General features: G+C 40.0%; 1 protein-coding gene across 2 annotated transcripts in view; it reads right to left on the bottom strand.

The window, feature by feature from the left end:
• MTBP (MDM2 binding protein) overlaps nucleotides 1-21,279 on the bottom strand; it is a 34,930-nt gene that overhangs the window by 12,481 nt on the left and 1,170 nt on the right. Inside the window, exons 2-16 of one of the 2 annotated variants that reach the window (XM_020796551.3) lie at nucleotides 21,135-21,215; nucleotides 20,009-20,082; nucleotides 19,779-19,927; nucleotides 12,494-12,552; nucleotides 11,853-11,997; nucleotides 10,282-10,396; nucleotides 8,908-9,048; nucleotides 7,919-8,013; nucleotides 6,446-6,518; nucleotides 5,664-5,781; nucleotides 4,332-4,505; nucleotides 2,917-3,027; nucleotides 1,751-1,915; nucleotides 488-581; nucleotides 212-349 (exon numbers count right to left, since the gene is read on the bottom strand). In XM_020796551.3, coding sequence (XP_020652210.3) covers nucleotides 212-349; nucleotides 488-581; nucleotides 1,751-1,915; nucleotides 2,917-3,027; nucleotides 4,332-4,505; nucleotides 5,664-5,781; nucleotides 6,446-6,518; nucleotides 7,919-8,013; nucleotides 8,908-9,048; nucleotides 10,282-10,396; nucleotides 11,853-11,997; nucleotides 12,494-12,552; nucleotides 19,779-19,927; nucleotides 20,009-20,082; nucleotides 21,135-21,215 — 1,732 coding nt within the window. The remainder of the gene's footprint in view (nucleotides 1-211; nucleotides 350-487; nucleotides 582-1,750; nucleotides 1,916-2,916; nucleotides 3,028-4,331; nucleotides 4,506-5,663; nucleotides 5,782-6,445; nucleotides 6,519-7,918; nucleotides 8,014-8,907; nucleotides 9,049-10,281; nucleotides 10,397-11,852; nucleotides 11,998-12,493; nucleotides 12,553-19,778; nucleotides 19,928-20,008; nucleotides 20,083-21,134; nucleotides 21,216-21,279) is intronic. The other variant, XM_020796552.3, reaches the window with a different exon arrangement.

Raw genomic sequence — 21,279 nt, 5'->3', positions numbered from 1 at the left:
CTGAAGGGAGAAGAAACTGTTTTAATTTGAAGCTTTTCTTACTTATGAAAACAGAAACGATTCTCCCACAATGAATCAGAAGAATGGCACACTGGCACCGTGTTTCAAAATTACTCTAGCACACGTCATGCTTCTAATATCAATATTTCGGAAGCCGTAGAACAGCAAATTCATCTAGCTTGAGCCATGACGTTATGAAACAAGGGCTTACCCTTTTTGGATGTGTAAAGGCTGCAGATCCCCAACAGGTAGCCCTTCTGGGGTGAAATACTTCAACAGCTCCTTAGCATCAAGCAATGCCATTGAGCCCTTTTGGCTATCTTTCCGGCCCATAAGTTGTTCAGAAACTCTGATGGGGGGAAGAAAAATGTAACTGAAATAAAAGGTTACAACACACGAGCAAACCAGGTAAAAATGAAGAGCAGGGAGGTAATGCAATTTATAACATATGCCAGCATGCAACATGAGTTTAATTCCTTAGGATCACCTTGTTTTTTGTTTAATTTTTTCAAAATGTTCTAAATTCTGAAGGACACTTCTCTCTGGCCACTGCAATGAATTTGAGTCTTTTAGCTCCAAATCTGAAGAGAGAAGATAAGCAAAAGGAGAAAAGTGAAAACAACCCACTGTAAGATCAACGTGCATTCAAAATCAATTTGGGTTTAGATGCCACTGTGCTAATATGCCACTATGAAGAGTTCTGGGAAGACTGGTGTATTGCTCATCTAGCCAAACAAGAGACATTTGTGCTTTCTGTAACTCCCATGCCAACATACAAAATACTATTAATTCCAATTGAACTTTTTAGCAGCAACAAAATTGGACAAACAAAATGTTATATTCAGGTGGACACAGTATGAAAATACTGCGCTTATTATAACTAAAAAGTACATATATTAGAGAGGGAAAACAATGCATAGAGAAGATCCACAAAGATTATACCTTGCTCCTCAAGGGACAAGGTGAAACAAAAATCAATTACAAGAACATATCAAAGCAGGCACACTCCTATTTATGCTGTTTATGTGACATTGTTTCATGGCTGTTTATTTGCTACATTTATATCCTGCCTTTCTTCTTGTGAACTCAAGATGACATACATGTTTTTCCCATCCCTACTTTCTCTTCCAACAATCATTTGAGATAGGCAGGGAAAGACGGTGCCTAGTGCCAGATTACTCAGTGAGTTTCCTGACTGAGCAAAACTTGAGCTCAGGTCTCCTGTTTCCAGTACAGTGGTGCCCCACTTGACGATTGCCTTGTTAGATGAGGAAATCGCTTAACGATGAAGTTTTTGTTATCACTTTTGCAATCGCAAAATGATGTTTTAATAGGAAAAAATCGCTTCACAATGATCGGTTCCCTGCTTCAGGAACCGATTTTTTGCTTAACAACAATCAAAACAGCTGATTGTCAAGCTTTCAAAATGGCTCCCTGCTGTGTAAAATGGCTCCCCGCTGTGTGTTTTAGGACGGATTCCTCGCTTTACAGGCACCGGAAAATGGCCGCCCTATGGAGGATCTTCACTGGACACTGAGGTATTTCGCCCATTGGAACACATTGAACTGGTTTTCAATGCATTTCAATGGAATTTTTACTTTCGCTTGACGACAATTTCATTCTACAGCGATTTGGCTGGAATGGATTATCCTCATCAAGCGAGGCATCACTGTATAGCACTGCAATCAGTACATCACATTGGCTCTCATGTTCCCAAATGGGAATAATTAAGCAACCAAAAGGTGCCTACCATAAACGATGTCTTGGCCTTTTGTTTCAGCAGTTGCTACTAGACAGATGTTATTTGGATGGCTAGCACTCCACAACTCTAGGAAACATTCTCTGTTATTCGTTAGCAGACTTTTCAGTTCATCAGCTAAAGGCTCCAGCTGTTGTCTCATACAGTCCTGCCTTTCTGTAAATGTGAAATGAAACTCTACTATAGCATTTTCTTGCAGTCACAAACATGTTACTGAGCATAAGATGTACAATATTGTTAATTTACTACATTGTTATTGAGCCATGTTGCTGCTATAGCCCTTTTCAACTATTAAGGACTGAATACAGAAACATAATTGCTGGAGAGGCTATTCAGGGTAATCTCTTCACTGGAGTCACATATCTGATTCAGGGGAGTTTTGCTCATGTGGAAAAGTTACCCAGGTACAAGCAACCTCCCCCTTTTCAAACAGTGGTGATCTCATGTTCAAATGCAGACCATCAGGCAAGATCCAATTTTTCCCCACGAGACCAAGCTATGCCCCCCTTTCATACTCATTTCAGAAGCATCAGAAATTCCCTTTCACAAGAGACCAAGTGTTAGATGACATAGATCCATTCCCAAGATTGTCTTGCATCACTTTATAGATGAGCTTTGATCCTGGCAGAGACACTGTCTGTACTCACAGACAAGGAGGACCGGTTACCACCACCCCTATGGTCAGGCTCACCACTTTTAAGTTTCCTATATAGATCTCAAATGTTGACATCTTTTTACATGAAGATAAATATGAGACACTCATATCTAGATATCATTACTGGTTAGAGAAATACTAGAAAGAGTTGGGTAGGAAAAAAATGCTAACCCTGTTTCACTGCTGGCCCTGTTTTCACAGGATTTTCATGTTAATCTTGTAAATTCACTCTGGAAACAGTACAATCCTCCCCTTTCCCTTCCTTCCAAATCATACAGAATTCAATCAGTCTGAGGGAGTGGCAGGGGAATAAATTCTCCTTCCAGCAGAGGCTTACCTGACATTCAGTTCTATTTTTTTTCTTAATGACAGCACTTTAAAACATTGTTTGAACTTACTAGCTTCTCCTGAGCTTGTAATGTAAACACTGTCAAATTAAACCCGAAATTAAGATAAATTTAGTGTATATCAATTCACTGGCTGGCTGTTCTCTGTTACTCACTCAGGCAATGATTCAAAGCCAATGCTTGGACGCAAGCCAGTTTCTTCTCCCTTTGTAAAATCTGTTCTCCGTGGAAATGTGGGAGAGATCTGATGCATTCTTCAAACAAATCTATGTTGAAAGGAGAGGAGGAGAGGAGAGGAAAAAGGAGAACTGAATTATATTAAATTCTGAAATTGAACAATATAAACAAGGGAAATACCAAATGAGCTTTATAACATTTTCTTCAGAGAATCCCAGTGTTTCACAGAACCACAGCTGGGAACGCTTCCTTTCTTATTTTGCTAGAGGCCAGGCAGTCCACATAGACATACAAAACACAACACAAAGATCACTTGGATTTTGTTATTTTACTATCCAATTCATTCACCAAACGACAACATGACCCTTGAAATCAATCGCTAGCAGAATGAAGTTATTGGAGAGAGGAAGATCTCTCTCCTGGACCACATTTCTTAATGACTGGCAATTCTCAGTGGCCCCTGCCTTCAAATCTTTCATAAATCCAAAGGAAGAAAATTACACTAAAAATGCTGTCAAGAGAGCGACCCCTGCCACAGATGAGCAAAGCAATTTGGAATACAAGATTTACCAAGCAGAGAAGAGGTGCGCTATCAAGAGCTACAGCTAGCCTCATGTCAGCCACATTACATGTCAAATGATAGATAAAGCAAAAAGCTACCTTTTGGTCTGACCTGAGGAAACTGTATTTCCATATTGGCAGCAGCAAACCAGCCTATGAATGTGACCTAAACTATCCACTGGAAGATTTAAAGTCAAGAGCCATTCAAAATTGCCAGTCATTAAGAAACTGGGAGAGAATTGACCAAGAGATACCTTTTTTCCTCTTAAACTATGCTTAGTGAATTATATTATGATTATGATTCAATAATACATCTACTTTTACATACAAAGCAACTGCTTGTCTAAAAAATACTGTTTTCAAAGAAGACAGAGTAAATAGGTTTGCTTATGGAGTAATGTGTACAAGCCAACAAAACACCTTAGTACTGTCCAAATCTAGCAAGCCTCAGATGAAGTTGTATGATTGGAACTGATTTTATTTGAAAACACAGTAAAAGAAAATAGAGCCTAAATCATGCACTTATAACAAGGCTGGGTCTTTAATAATGATTCTAAGATTTATATTGATGTCAGTGACAAAAAAAACCTTAGAGAACAAGTCTGTATTTTGAATTTCATAGTGTGATCAAAACAGCTAATAGGCAAAACTGATTATAATCTGTTTTTAATCCACAGACACGACTCCTTTAGAACTGTTTATATTTAAAATTCCAAAGGCTGAACATTCAAATATTACATCTTTACTAAAGATCTAAGTATTCAACATTTTTTACTTGGAATAAAAATCGGCACAGACTTTTCTGCCATTTTACTCCCCTTCACAGACATACCTGCTTCTGCTTCTCCTGTATTTGTGGTAAGTTTTCCAATAGTTTCTGCAAAAGTTATCGAGCCGTTGATCTGACTGGCAGAATAGATCAATGTTGCTTTACATCCTCCACAGTCATTGCCTTGTACTAAGAAATAATAGTTGCAAGTTTCTCCTTTCAATTCAACTTCTGGAACTAACAAGAAAAACACTGTGAGCTGAAGTAACAGAAGCCTTACTGACACTAACAGCAATTTGTTCATATACATATGGCGAAAATCCACATTAATTATATTTTAAACTTAGAACGCCCATGATGCCTCCATTTATAAAAAGCAAAGCAAACTAAACACAAGCTCATCTCAAAAAGAAATGCTACTAAACTCTATTTTATCATTATGGACATATACTGTATTAATTATAGTATACAAAAAGTTTTATATAAGCTAGTTTTGTGAACTCCCTCTTCTGAAAAATTTGGAGAAGTTTAGAAGTTTTCAACTCTGCTGCTGCTTTTGATTTAACCTCAGTTTGTTGTATATTTCTAATATCCTGGTTTATCTTAACTACAATTAGTTTAAACATGTCAGCTTAATAAACCAGTTTAAAGCTGGTTAATTTTTTTAAGATTAACCTTAGTTTCCTAGATCTGTATGACATAGAGGCAATAAAAGGCAGAAATTAAAAAGTACATAATGAAGAAAGTTAAATGAGGGGCAAGGGAAATCTAGGCTCCTTCATGACTCAGTAAAGTTAAATCACAGCTTCATATTTTATTTATTTATTTATTTATTTATTTATTTATTTAATTTATACGCCACCCACTCTACCCAGAGGTCTGTCAGTGTTAATGATCTGTTAAGCAGCATGCTTTATTTTGCTAGTAGAAAAACTTGGAACACAATAACACATACTGTATTTTTCCATGCATGACACTACTTTTTCCTAAAATCATTACACTAAAAATTAAGGCGTGTATTTTACAGAAGCTGAGGAGAGAACACAATGGCATGTACCTTGCCTCTGTAAAATGGCATCCTTTAATCATGAGGCTTGGCTTCCTACAGTCGGGAGACTTAGCTTCTTTCAATAACAAGCTTTATGGAATTGATGTCAGCTGATGCTGAACAACCAATTGGAACACACCTCGTTGGAGGTGGAGCTGTAGGCAGTGATCAGATACAACAGGGACTCCTAATGTCCGCGTTCTGAGCCCAGAGGCTGAATCCTCAAAGCTAAGTTTTCTTAATTTTTGAGTTAGAAAAGTATGTGTGGGGGGGGTCTAATAAACAGGGGGTGTTATAAACAGAAAGATACAGTACATATATTACTTGAGGCACACAACTTCACCCACCATTAATGATTTTGGGTTTCTGAGCTATATATTCCTTCCATTTCTTCACACTCAACTGGCTTGGCAAAGGGATCGACATGGCACTCACACTGCAAGGCAATACAAATAAAGCCCCTACCTACAGGAAAAGTGCACACAAATATATTTTCATGATGTATCAGCATTCTAGATGATGAATTTATAATGCATCATCTAATGATGCGAACTATGCATGAGGTTCAAACAAGAGATGCGAATTCAGGTACTCCATGCTCTGAATATGGAAATATCTCCCCCTACAAATTCACCAACGTCCAAATCTGTGAATCATTCAGCATGGGTCCTTCCCTTCCCTTCCCCTCACACCTCAGTGTGTGTGTCTTTTTACCCATTGTCTCTGTGTGGATGTTTTTCTCCCCTTCCCTTTCCCGACTTTGTTCATATATGAGTTGTGTGCTAGGATGATGGCACAGAAAAAGAGTATACACTTAAGTAGAATATTGTAAGTTTAAAGGCATTATAAGCGTCAGACTCCAGAACAAAAAATGGTGATGAATATATTGTGGATGCACTGTCCTTCAAAGCAAGCTACTTCAAAAGAATTTACATAACTGGCGGTGGGGGGAATTTAACCCAGAAGACTCCCCATCTACAACTGCAACCACACTAAACTAGTTCTTTGTATTTAATTCAATATGTTACTTCCTTAGATTTTCCTTATAAGCAAGGTGAAACAACAGAGATTCATTTTTAGCAACCCATATACAAAATTCTATTCTCATTTATTAAAAAGCAACAAATACCTTTCCATGCAATGAAGAAATCTGATCCCAAAATAATGTACACTTCTCCTCAACATCATTTCCTGCCAAACTTCTACAAAGAGGATTAAGGAATGAGACTTTTCAATAGCCATGAAGGGAAATTATAAAATTTATACAAAAACATAACATTTTTTCTCACAAGTGTATTTATGCATTGGAAATCATTACTCATAGAATGTGTTCCCATAAAGCCTTGATTTATGGAGTCAGTGTGATTTTTTACAACCTACCATTCATGTATCATAGCAAATCCACATATTATTTGTTTGTTTATTGCAACTTACCATATTTTCCATGTATAAGATGATAGTTTTGTCTAAAATATTTAGATTAAAAATTGAGGGTCATCTTATATAGGGAAGTAAGGAGGGGGAGGGATCAAAGTGCTTTGATCCCTGCCTTCCCCCTTCACTTTCTTGCAAAGAAAGAAATTTTGGGTTAGAAAAGTGGAGGGGCATCTTACACATGAGGGCGTCTTATACACAGAAAAATACAGTAATTCAATAGTGTGTTTGCACAAAGAGAAGTATGAGGGACTGCTCCCTTTCCTTACTAAACTTCCTTGCTACAAAAAAAAAACTAGCCAAAGATACCTAGAGCAAGCAGGTGAAGCCTAATTTTACCACAAGGACAGCACTGATTTTAACTCTATGGCCACTACTTCTTCTGCACACCGACTATGGATATGTGTTACTGTTTCATAATTGAACCTTCATTCTGCATTAGAATGCATTGATATTTTGCTATTGTATCTGCATCAATAAGCCTGATACAGTGTTAGAAAGAAGACTAGACATTCTGAGCATATGTTCCTTGACGTCAGGGAACTTATTTTAGAAGAGCAGGTGCATGTCCTTCCGGTTAATTTCAGCATGTTCTTTTACTACTTCTAGCCAAGATAAATGCATGAAGAAGGCACAGTTCTTTTTTTCCCATTAGCAATATTTCAGAAGAATAAATTAATAAGAGTGCAATCAATCCATGCAGGGTTACCTCATAATAAAACCACTGAATAGCAGGATGCATTTCCAGAGAAGTTTAGGCTGTACTCACACAATCAATTACAGCTTCCATCCACACTGAAATATAAGCAAGAGCTGAATTTATTCATTAAAATGTATGCAACGTCCTACTAATCACCTCTTTTTAAGCTCTAGAATATTCCAAGGAGTCCTGCGCAGGTGCAGTAAAACCCATTTGTGTGCATTCACAGAGGCCACGAAGAACTGAATTTATTCATTAAAATGTACTGTATATGACAGAGCTGAATGGATAGTTATGACAAGTTGAAGACATTAATGAGGATAGTTAATGTGGTGCCAAATTTCTTCTGATGAATTTCACCAATGCATGCAACTCAAAGCGCCTAAATTATAAAAAGCAAAAAAAACACACCATTGCATGCACTCAAACACTTAAATTTAAAAAGGAAGTCCTGCAACAAAAGGATACAATTCAAATTGAAGATCTGAAACTAAAAATGAAGGCAACTGAGACAGCAGCACCATCTTGACAAATTTTAATGCAGGGCCATAATAATGGAAAACCTGAAAAGAAATCAAGCTGAAGAAGTTATTTTGGTACTATTTTGTGTTACACTAGCATGCACCATCAATGCTTCTAGACAAGGTGGGAGAACGATGGTTATACAAATTACAGTGAGGACTAAAAACCTGTTCCACAAATAGGACTTTTCCATTTCCCCTTTGAGCTGCACAGCTCAAACAAAAGAAGTGCACAAAAACCTTGCAGCCAGGACCTGATAGAAGAGCACTAACCTCCCACCAGCAAAAAGCAAGTGTGATGAATGCAGCCTACATTGAACTGATGTTTTGACCAACCTTACGCCCATTTCCTATTTCCAACATACACAAGCTTTATGAAGAAGTAAAAGGCATTTATCCACATTCTCTCTACCTTCTCTTTTCCTTTCTTGATCTTCTCAGTGAGTTATACTGAATGCTCCCCCTCCTTCCTCAAACTTTAAGTTCCTGGGTGACAGGAGGATTGAATCTTGCCAGTATCACTCTGTAAGGCATACTCATATTTCCAAATATAAACAAATAAGAGTAACAACTTTGCCAACTTTTATTTTTTCGAAGATCCCCTTTTAAGTTATTTCTTCAAGAGTACATGGGGAGACAGAATTCAGGCTGGTCTTCTACATAATGGCTATAATACATGAAAATATACTCTAACTTTTAGAATCCTATGGTTTACACTGCTATTTTTTTGCCATGGGATGACAAATAAGATATGCCTTCTGAACCTATTTTTAAAATAAACTCCCTTTTGTGTGCAAATGCCTTGTTTTCCGGTTCTTTTAACGTAAGTCACCTTCTATTTTTCTGCTTTTTATTGCATTGCATGTGCACCAATTCAGTTACTATTCATTCTTAAAAAGAAATGAACTTCAAAGACAGAGCAAATAAATGCTTTACCTCTCGCAAATGATCATTAAAACTCTTTGTCTGTTCAGTTTCATTGGCAGCACAGAAAGTATTAAAATACGTGGCACTGGGTGGCTTTTCTGATGCAATCCCTTTTATACAGAAGTCTGGGAAAGTAATTTCAGACCGAAACTGCAGCAAACAGAAAATATGAGAAAAGAGTAAGTTTATAACTGCATTGAAAACAAAGCATCATTGGATTTTTTTTTAAAATACTTATAACCAACTACTAAGTGCAATTTTAGGGCAGGAAGGGCTTCCTTCTCTGCATTGGAATCCAAGCAAATGGTTTCATTGACCACCAGCCCCAGCCAAAAAGCAGCTGGAAGAGGAAGACGTTTGCAAATAGGAAAGAACTAGAGTGCTGCCATCTAGTTCATATCCTGCCTCCTTTATACATGCTACTTCTATTAAGGCCATCTCAAAATCTGCTACAGCAAGAAAAACAGAAGATATATTCATCCACACTAGGAATAGCAGGCTGTTTTCTAAGTTCTTCTCAGCAAATGGAACATCAGATTTCATCCCTATGAAAAGGAGATTTTAACCCATTTCCTCTCCTCTCTGCAGCCCTGAGATGCACTGTATACCTCCGGTGAGAGCCCCAGATATCTGCAGCTGATTCAGTAAGATACAAAGGGTTGCAAATGGTAGAGTAAAAATTGCCTCACTGTCTCTTCTGGCAGTGGAGATGCTCTACGTGCAGAATTTTCTTGAAGGGTCACTCCGTCCAACCAAGCTTTATGTACACAACCAGACATCATGTGCTAATCTGTGTGACTAATTATATATTTTTATTTATTTGAGCTATTTATAGGCTGCCTTTCTCTTGGTAAGGGGACCCAAGGCAGCTCACAATATGAAAATGGATAGAATTAAAAATGTAAATTATACATGGAAAACAATTAAATGATTGGAGAGTACTGAGGGACTGCATCAGATTGTACTGGAAAAGGTTGCCTCATTGAGAGCAAATTCCCTTAAAGTAGTCCCATTGTGCATACAGCAGTCACTCCAGTCTGGTTTCAACATGGAACAGGGTCAGGCTGGCTTGTGATCTCCTGCACACTGTGTGTAGAGATGGGCACTGTTCATTTTTCAGCTCAACGGGTATTCGGTGGTTTCCAGCCCCACCTTCTACAATGTCTGCCCACTCAGAGGCCGTGCCAGGAAGCCAAGGTGCTGCCTCTGAATGGGTGCCATTTCCCCATATGATTGCACTCTGATTTCTCTAATTTGCAAAATTCAGTGATGGTTCCATAGGGCACATCAGAACCCTCCTTCCTATTACATTTTTCAGTTCTTTGATATAGGACATGCCACGGTGTAAGTGAATTTTTAAAAACCTTATGCTCCCAAAATTACCTTATGCTCCCATATCTGAATTTTTCCTCTCCACAATTCTCTTGAATCAATGATACTTGATAGGTTTTCTGGCACCACAACATCAGCAGAGAGATAGTCCGCGATTTTTTGCCAACTACCTCAAGAAAAAGGAAACCTGAATAAAGTTTCAGAGACTTCACAGCTTTCAGATCCAATAAGAAAATATTACATTTAACTACAAATTTCCTGTAAATTTTGAAATATTAGTTCTGTATTGCTTTCGCTTTCACAAAGAATTAAGATTTTGGTGCTTGCCAAAACAACGGTTTTCATTCATACTTCTTAAACCTATCTTAAGATACATGCATTAATAACTTTTACTATATTGGCTACTGTTGCACTGCCAAAATGCAATTTAGCTTCCAGATTTTTGCAAAAGACATCTTAAACTGAAACACAAACAGCCCCGCAGATGAAATTATAATTGTTGTTATTATTATTATCATTACAGTAATAAACTAAAATATAACCAGACTGTCCTCATTTAGATGCCTACCTCCTACACTGGTTTTAGTATAATGTTTTAGAAAGAAACATATAGTACTTATGTTCTTATCAGAGGGCCAAATTACACATAACACATACAAATTATGTTTAATTACGTATATACACCAATATTAGTGAAGTTCTTGTTTTAAAGTATCTGAGTCAATGAAATAAATTAAAATAAAACATCATTCTAAAAACCATGACATGATACACATTACCTAAGTGTCTCTTTTTAAATCAATTTTGCTCAAAATTCAGGTTTTGCAACAGGGATGGACAGTTTCTAGATGTTATTCATCCAGACCACAACTGGCTTTTTCCACTATCTTTGATCAGTAATTGGAAATAGGACATATAAAGCAATTTAAATGCCTGGAAATCTGTTACATAAAATGAAGATCTGGTTTGCAGTTCATCAACTTGACTTTGTTGCCGAGTAGACAAGTATACTTCAGCTGCGCTCTATATGCGTTTTAGAGAAAATATCTGAATTGGTATGACTTGCTAAGATACATTTAGCTCAGTCTAACCCTTTCTATTGCTAGAAATTGGATTCCGAGACCCATTCAAGATGGAATTTGGTCTCTGGGCTGGAAAAAAGTTACTCATTCTTACTTTTGGCTCTCAAAAATCTTTCATAGCATTTAGGTATCTAGCTCAAGGGTCTCCATCCTTCAGTGACAAAAAAAGAAACGAATCAAAACAAACTGGTTAGGGCATGACACCATAGTCTGTACAGCCCACTGCAACATTACAGCATCACTAAAAAAATACAGCCGTAGCAATTCATTTATACAATTCAAGTATACATCTAATCTGAAAAGAAAGCAAACAGAACAGTAGGAAAGTCAACATTCTAAGTAAATATTCTCTCTGTTTAGCAAAGTTGACAAAACTTTAAAACTCCGCTACTTTATTGACACATACTTGCATTTTGCTTTTTAAAAGTGAACGGAAAATTATGACACCCTATAAATCCACATGTAAAAATGGTACATGAAAGGACACAATCCCCCCCTCCAATCAGTTGTTAGCTGAATGATTTAGAAATCACCACTTACGTTTTACTTTCCTTTGCTACAATTGTGATTTTTGCTGCATGCCACTCTCTCAAGTGTTTCAAGGCCCCAATGACAGGTAAACAATCTTTTAAACAGGGGGCATCTCTTTCTGAAGACTGCAATATTATATCAATCATTGCTTTTCCTGCAGAAGCAATTACATTACACATAACATAGGAAATATTTAGCCATCTGTAAATATTTACCATATTCTTACACTCAACACACAGAATAATTTTCAGAGTCTTTTTGCAGATCTGTTATGAAAGCCATAATGAGGTAAGGAGTTGACTGGTTGTTTTTATTATGATGCTTAATATTTTGTAATTCTTCAATTTTTCCAAAACAAATAATTGGATAAAAATCCATTGCCATTTTGACCAGAGATTGGAATGTATTTGAAATGCTCGAAATATTCTTATATCTGAAGGAGTTGGTTATGGTTCATAAAAGCTTAAGTCTATTGTTAATATGCCCCCAAACGGGTTGTTATATAGAAAATGGATCCAATATTGATTGATGACAGTATCATCCCTTCTAGAAATGTAGAATTACATGCTAAACAGAATAATAAATGAACAATACAGACAATATGCAGTAGAGCTATACAAAACTTTTGATTTTCAAAATGTTCAGATTACCAGGAGCAGGAAGCTTATCTGCCAATAGATGGATATTTTCTGCAGCGTCTTCATAGAGACTAAAATACAAAAAAAAAGCCATCATCTCTAAATAATAAAGTATTTAAAATATTCAGTGCATTGAACTATTCAAATATCAGCTCATCAGTCCTAAAAGTCCTAAAAGAAATGGGCGTGCCTGACCACTTTATCCATCTCCTGAGAAACCTATATGTGGGACAGGAAGCAACAGTTAGAACTGGATATGGAACAACGGATTGGTTCAAAATTGGGAAAGGAGTACGACAAGGCTGTATATTGTCACCCTGCTTATTTAACTTATATGCAGAATACATCATGCGGAAGGCTGGACTGGAGGAATCCCAAACTGGAATTAAGATTGCAGGAAGAAATATCAACAACCTCCGATATGCAGATGATACCACTCTGATGGCGGAAAGTGAGGAGGAACTAAAGAACCTTGTAATGAGGGTGAAAGACGACAGTGCAAAAAACGGTCTGAAACTCAACATCAAAAAAACTAAGATCATGGCCACTGGTCCCATCACCTCCTGGGAAATAGAAGGGGAAGATATGGAGGCAGTGACAGATTTTACTTTCTTGGGCTCCATGATCACTGCAGATGGAGACAGCAGCCCCGAAATTAAAAGACGCCTGCTTCTTGGGAGGAAAGCAATGACAAACCTTGACAGCATCTTAAAAAGCAGAGACATCACCTTGCCAACAAAAGTCCGAATAGTCAAAGCTATTTATTTATTTATTTATTTATTTATTCAATTTATATGCCGCCCAAACTACCCAGAGGTCTCTGGGCGGCTTACAATAATTAAAATTCAATATAGCAAAAGATAAAATAATTAAAATACAATTAAAATACAATTAAAATTGCCATCAGACCCACAGCTAATATAATTTCAATTAAAAGCCTTCTGGAACAGGAAGGTTTTGACCTGGCGCCGAAATGTCATCAATGTCGGCGCCAGACGAATCTCAGTCGGGAGGGCATTCCATAGTCTGGGGGCAGCTGCCGAAAAGGCCCTTTGTCTACAAGCCGTCCCTCTTACCTCCTTAAGGGACGGCTCTTTCAAAAGGGCCCCCTGGCTAGATCTTAACTGCCGGGTAGGTTCATATGGAAGGAGGCGGTCCTTCAGGTATCCAGGGCCCAAGCCGTTTAGGGCTTTATATGTCAAAACAAGCACTTTGAATTGGGCCCGGGCAGCAACTGGTAGCCAATGTAACTTATACAGAATCGGCTTGATATGTTCCGTGGCAGCTGCACCACTCACCAGCCGCGCAGCTCGATTCTGGACCAGTTGCAATCGCCGGACCGTCTTCAAAGGCAGCCCCACGTAAAGCGCATTGCAGTAATCTATGCGGGATGTTACCAGTGCATGTGTGACTGTCATGAGACTCCGCTCGTCCAGGTAGGGCCGTAGCTGGTATAATTTCCGCAGCTGAAGGAAGGCGCCCCTGGCCACCGAGTCCACCTGGGCTTCCAGTGTTAGACTGGGGTCCAGGAGCACCCCCAAGCTGCGGACCCTGTCCCTTAGGGGGAGTGTAACCCCATTCAGGGCGGGGAAATGGCCCTCCAGCCTGTCCGGCGAAGCACCCACTAACAGCACTTCCGTCTTGTCTGGATTGAGTTTCAATTTATTAACCCTCATCCAGTCCATTATCAGGTCCAGACACGAGTTCAGCACAGAAACTGCCTCACCTGGATTGGTGGAAAACGAGAGGTAGAGCTGAGTATCGTCAGCATATTGCTGACTCCTCAGCCCAAACCTCCTGATGACCTCTCCCAGCGGTTTCATGTAGATGTTGAACAGCATGGGGGACAGTATTGAGCCCTGAGGAACCCCATGACATAACTGCCATGGGGCAGAGCAACTGTCCCCCAGCACCACCCTCTGGACACGGTCAGCCAGGAAGGAGCGGAACCACTGTAAAACAGTGCCCCCAACTCCCAACCCAGCCAGCCTATCCAGAAGGACACCATGGTCGATGGTGTCGAAAGCTGCTGAGAGGTCCAGGAGTATCAACAGGGTCACACTCCCCCTGTCTCTCTCCCGGCAAAGGTCATCGTACAGGGCGACCAAGGCAGTCTCTGTACCAAAACCCGGCCTGAAACCCGATTGAAATGGATCCAGAAAATCCGTTTCATCCAGCAGCGCCTGGAGTTGCCCGGCCACAACCCGCTCCAACACCTTGCCCAAGTAAGGGAGGTTCGCCACTGGTCGGTAGTTGACCACCAGCATTGGGTCCAGGTTAGGCTTTTTAAGGAGTGGTCGAATCACCGCCTCTTTCAAGGCGGTAGGGACCACTCCCTCTCTCAGAGAGGCATTCACGGCCTCCTGGACCCAGGTGCGAACCCCCCTGGCTGATCTTCCAATTAGCCAGGATGGGCAAGGGTCGAGCGGAGTGGTGGTAGAACGGACAGATCCAAGCACCCTGTCCACATCATCAGGTCTCAACAATTGAAACTCATCCATTAATACTGGACCTAAGCACGGCGCACTGGACACATCCTCTGATTCTGCAGTAACTGTGGAGTCCAACCCACTGCGAATCTGAGCGATTTTTCCCTCAAAATGTATAGCAAACTCATCACAGCGAGCTGATGAGCAGTCCGGGACCTCCACCGGATTTCCCGGTTGAAGAAGATCCCGGACCACCCGAAACAGCTCTGCTGGACGACATTCTGAGGAAGCAATACGGCTGGAGAAATGTTGCCGTTTCGCCAGCCGTATTGCCACGAAATAGGCCCGATAATGGGCTCTAAGTCGTGTTCGATCGGACTCCCAGCGGGATTTCCTCCACCTGCGCTCCAGCCGTCTCCCCTCTCGCTTCATCGCCCGCAGTTCAGAAGTATACCAAGGAGCTGTCTGGGCTCGGCGAGCAGGGAGAGGACGCTTAGGCGCAATCGTGTCAACTGCCCGGGTCATCTCCCTATTCCATAGGGTGACCTGAGCTTCGACAGGAGCGCCGACCATATCAGACGGATAATCCCCCAGAGCATTCAGGAATCCATCTGGATCCATTAGTCTCCGAGGGCGGATCATCTTAATAGATCCCCCACCCTTGCAGAGGGAAGAAGACGCTAATAGACTGAACTTGACCAGGAAGTGGTCTGACCATGACAATGGGGTCACGACCAGCCCCTCCACATCCAAACCACCATCTTCCAGTCCCGTTGAGAAAACCAGGTCCAAGGTGTGGCCCTTCTCATGCGTCGGACCGATGACACATTGAGACAGCCCCATGGTTGTCATGGTGGCCATGAAGTCCTGAGCCGCCCCAGTCAAGGCAGCCTCGGCATGGATGTTGAAGTCCCCCAGCACCAACAGCCTGGGAGTCCTCAACATCAGGTCCGAGACTACCTCTGTCAGCTCAGGCAGGGAGACTGTTGGTACGCAGCAGGGTGGGCGGTACACCAACAGAATCCCTAACCTGTCTCGCGAGCCCAACACACAATACAGGCCCTCGAGACCTCCTCTCAAAGGGACAGGAAGCCTGGTCAAGGAGATAGAACTCCTATAGACTATAGCAACTCCCCCTCCCCGACCCTCTGAGCGACCCTGGTGCTGGACTGAGTACCCAGGCGGACATAGCTGGGAGAGGGGAACACCACCCTCCTCTCCCACCCAGGTCTCAGTAATGCACGCCAGGTCAGACCCCTCATCCAGAATTACATCATGGATGAGGGCAGTTTTATTTTGTACTGACCTGGCGTTCATCAACAGCACCGTGTGGCTCGAGGGTTTGCTGATATGGTCGCCTGATACCATCTGGTTGGGGGTAGAACTAGAAGAGGGGATAGATGCAAGATATCTAACCTCTCTTCTCCTACGCGGGCATGTCCTACCCCCACCGCCATTCCTTCCCCTACCCAGCACCACCTCAATGGCTGCCCCCTCCAACACCCTCCAAAACCCCCTATGGTTTTTCCTGTAGTGTTGTATGGAAGTGAGAGCTGGACCATAAAGAAAGCTGACCGCCGAAGAATTGATGCCTTTGAATTGTGGTGCTGGAGGAGACTCTTGAGAGTTCCCTGGACTGCAAAGAGAACAAACCTATCAATTCTAAAGGAAATCAACCCCGAGTGCTCATTGGAAGGACAGATCCTGAAGCTGAGGCTCCAGTACTTTGGCCATCTCATGAGAAGAGAAGACTCCTTGGAAAAGACTTTGATGTTGGGAAAGTGTGAAGGCAAGAGGAGAAGGGGATGACGGAGGATGAGATGGTTGGACAGTGTCATCGAAGCAACCAACATGAATTTGACACAACTCCGGGAGGCGGTGGAAGATAGGAGGGCCTGGCGTGCTCTGGTCCATGGGGTCACAAAGAGTCGGACATGACTAAACGACTGAACAAAAGAACATTATATCGATATATAAAATTGTGCATGGAATGAAGGGAGTGGATAAGGAAGTTTTTCTTCCATTCTCATAGTACTAAAATAAGGAGTCATTCAATTAAACTGAATGATGGGAGAAACAGGACACAGCTGAACCATGGAATTCACGCACAATATGGGGAGGGCGACCACTTGGGATGGCTTTTAAGTGGAATATGGACAACTTAAAGGAGGATAAGGCTATCAATAGTTACCAGCCACAATGGACATACTGTATATTCCCCCTCTCCAAACAAGAAGCATTGTGTCTTTGAACATCAATCACTAGGAAATACTAGCAACGGAGTACTACTGGGCTCATGTCTTTGTTGTAGCCTTCCAGTAGGCATCTGGAGAATAACAATGCAAATAGAATTTTTGGCCATATTTATTTATTTAAAATATTTATACAGCCCCTTTCTCCTGAAGGAGCCAAGGTTGCTTAAAATATTAAAAGAACAAAATAAAAAGCCAAATAATAAATTATTATAATATTTAAAAACAAACAAATTTCATATCAAACCTCATGGTAAAAACAGTATTAAAAACACAAGTTAAGCACAGAACAAAATGTTCCCTGTAAAAAAAATTCCCTTGGTCAGCCAGTCATTGGAAGGAAACCATACGGTCCTTGGTCTGACCAAAACGTTCTGATTTTATTTTTAAAACTCAAAATCAACAGCTGATATATGTTGAATCACTCATGCCTCCCCCTCCTTTCTTCCATCTCTGGCAGCGCAGACTGCTTTCCTTCCAGCACGTATCTAAAAAACCATCATGAATGTTTCATGATGATGAGATTGCATTTACATCTGGTCTTGCCCTCTAAAAGGAAGGGAATGGCAGGAGAGGATGTTTTTGCAGAACAGCTACCACTTCCTCAGAGAGCAAAGAAGCACAGAACAGGGTTTTTACTTCTCCCTCTCCCCTCCCGTCCCCTCCACTTTATCTTGTACTCATGCCCAAGCTTCTGCAACAGGACATAATATAAGAAACATTTTCCACAGCAGAACTGGGATCAGAACACAATAGCACCTATTTTATTCAGTAGCGATTGGGGCCGAGGGGAACGGTAATTCAGTTTTCACAAGCAATTCAACTACTTGCATTCAAGACAGTTGATTTAAGTACAGGTTAACGGTAAGGAGAAAATGTTAATTTATCAATTGAATTCCTTGTTCTCAGCCACAAAGGAATCTGATATCACAGTGGTATACGGAGAACAGGAAAAAGAACCTACATTCTTCATGGACATGAATAGATGTCTTGAACAAATCACACCAGAATTCACATGTACATCTTGCTGTTAAAGTTCTAAAATCTAATTTCTGATTTTCTAAGCTATGACTTGCAGGAATCATTTGTTAGAGACATTTCATGAAAATAACAGGCAAAAACGTGGGCTATAAGCAGCAGTGATCTCAAAATGGATTATCTGAAAAACTTTGAGTATTATTGTTTTGCTACTAACAGTGCAAATGTATACAGTATATACGCTTAATCAGAAGTAAGCTTCACTGAGTGATGGGGGCTCATTGAGAATATGATGTTTAGAATTGCTGCATAAACAGAGAAATTAATTTCTGTTCCACATTTCAGAAACTCTGGCTCCCCCTTGTGCTACCACTGATAGTTTAATCTTAAAATTACTAGCATTTATCATATACAGTTTACATGCAGTTTAGGCCCGAAATCAAAATAAAAACATTAAGTCCAACATTAACCTAATCAATGCCTTTACCAGACATTTCTAGTTTTGTACATGTCATATATAGAACAGGTATTTGTATATAACTGTTTCATAATATATGTTCTATTAATATCATAACCCACTTAGAGAACACTGCTATTGAGCAGCCTACCAATGCAGTAAACACATATCCTATAAGCTGACATTCTAAGAAGCCAGCTATACACTATTCTCAAAATGACCACTGTATTCTGAATTTCTTTATGCCATAATTCTATAACAAAACTAGTGTCTTATTGTCTCATTGTTATCCACTGAAAGGCAAATTATAAATGAACACAAATTAGACACACGGTCTACTTGAGTAGTCCACCATGGTCTTTAATAATATCTGGCAACTGCAATTCGACTAAAAGTTTCAGACAGGGAATGCATTTTGAATACAGTGGCTGAAATTCTGTTGTTTACCACGGTAAGTTGCCACTAAAGAAGACCCATTAAATCAATCGGACTTGTGGAGAAAATGAATGACCAAATCCCCAATGATGCAATAGGGCAATTTTAATTGTGACTTACTGTTCTGAGCATCAGGATTTCAACCAATGACTCTTAGACTCCCATCACTACCAGTGCTTCTAGTCAAGCTGAGCATCTTCTTCAACTAATCTCAGAGCTGAGATCTTTTCTGTCTCAACCACACCCAATTCTCTTTTCTCAAGAATCCAAATTGTCACATCTTATCCTCTTCTGGTAAGCATCCTAGGCCCATTTCTGTACTGTAGAGAAATGACTAGTTCCCAAAATGTGTATCCTTGCCTAAGATTCTGTCCAAGGTCAAAGACATAGCAGAGTTCCTTTTATTTATTTTTTATTTTTGGTTCTATCTAGGGACTGTAAATACCCAGTATGATGTAGTAGATAGAGTGATGGACTAGGAGGCTGGAGATCAGGGTTTGAATCCCCACTTCTACATGGAAACTCTCTGGAGCAGTGGAACAGGTAAAACCACTTACCTGGAAATAATAGAGTTGCTATTAGTTGGTTCCAACTTGATGGCATAAAACTAACTATCTAAGGACTAATAGGGAATAAAAGTCAACAACAAAATGTGTATTTGATTTCAGGGATTTTTATTTAGACATTAAGAGGCCTGTACTACAGGTATTTTTTCAAACATTAATATAAAAACAGAATTAACTTACTCAATGAGTGATAGGGATTCCCGGCTATTATTATCTTCCTCTAAACTTTGGACATCGCCAAGGCATTCTTCAATTTCTCTTTGAATAGAATTTTTGCTTTGGTCTGTTTGTAGATCAAATTGGACATTCTCCCAGTCAGAACTACAGAACTATTAAATTAAAAGAAAATTCCATGAGGGTGACATAGACATTTTAATATTTTAGACAATAGTGTGACTTTACCAACTCACCTGAGAAAATCCACATATTGACTGAATTGCAAAATACCATTCCTTCACATCTGGAATTCCAAGAAGTGAACAAGCTGAAAGGAGAAACAATATTAAACTGCAACAGAACAAAAAAAAATCACACACAGCTTTCACTTTCCTCTTCAAAGATGCTTAATAGATTGCAACTATTAAGCTCAACACTCCAAAAACTAAAATAATGTACAAGAACTCAAGAACAAAATAGAAGGCCCTAAACCACTTTTATTTAAAGTTGATACAAAAGTATCAATAACAGCACACACACAAAAATAAATAAATTTCAGTACTGTTTTAGAAAGCAGCACCAGGCAAAGCATGGTGCAGTAAACTACACAAGAGGTTGCCAGTGTATGAAATTCCAGGTTGGGTTGCAGTGACTTTGAGTCACTGAGACCACCTTTACCTCGAATAACAAGGATGAATCTCAGAACATCCGAAACTATGGACCTGATCTATTAGTGATAGTGTCACTAACCAAACTGAACCCCACTTAACTAAACAGACAAAACAACTGCAACAAATACCACCAATTTGCCAGAACCAAATTTCTTGTGTCTTATCTACTCCATTATCCTTTCATGTCTCTTAGAGGAAAGAATAGTTTCAGATCTTCCTTACCTGTCTTGGATGGAAAGGAGAGGTAGAACACAATTGCATAACTGCTACAGGGAAGGGAAGAAAAATTTTCCCCAGTACCACTTTCTGGAACTGGACACCAAATTAGGATTGGAATCCTAACTGGAACCACTGACAAAGTGTCCCCCATCCAAATGTAGACAGACTATCCATAAAGATATATGATCAAAGACACTGAATACCACTAGAAGGTCCAAAAAACCCATCAGACCATACATACAACTGCTGATTCCTTTCCTGGCACAGATAATCTCACAGAACAATCACATCAGTTTCTGTCCCACATTCAAATCTGAACCCAAACTGATGTAGCACAAGTAGGACAGGGATGGGGGAATACCTATCTCTATCATTTCCAGGGTTGTGGTCCAAAATATTGGGTGACTAACCCCAAAATGTCACAGAGGCACCACTGCATATACTCCAGTGTTTTAGCAGTGCAATATGTTAAGATATATGCTTCACATACCTGGAAAGTCATGATGTTTTGTGTTTAGACAGGCAGTGCAGTTTGCTTCCAGCAACTTATAAATACTTTCCACCGTCAAATCTGCAAAATTCAAGTCCTAGTTTACATGCACTGAACTATGAGCTCAAACGTAAGTCTTAGTTTA

This window comes from Pogona vitticeps, chromosome 4 (genome assembly GCF_051106095.1).
Source record: "Pogona vitticeps strain Pit_001003342236 chromosome 4, PviZW2.1, whole genome shotgun sequence".
Taxonomy (NCBI): Eukaryota; Metazoa; Chordata; class Lepidosauria; order Squamata; family Agamidae; genus Pogona; species Pogona vitticeps.
Note: the sequence above shows the minus strand (reverse complement) of the source record. Positions and strands in the feature narration are given on the sequence as shown.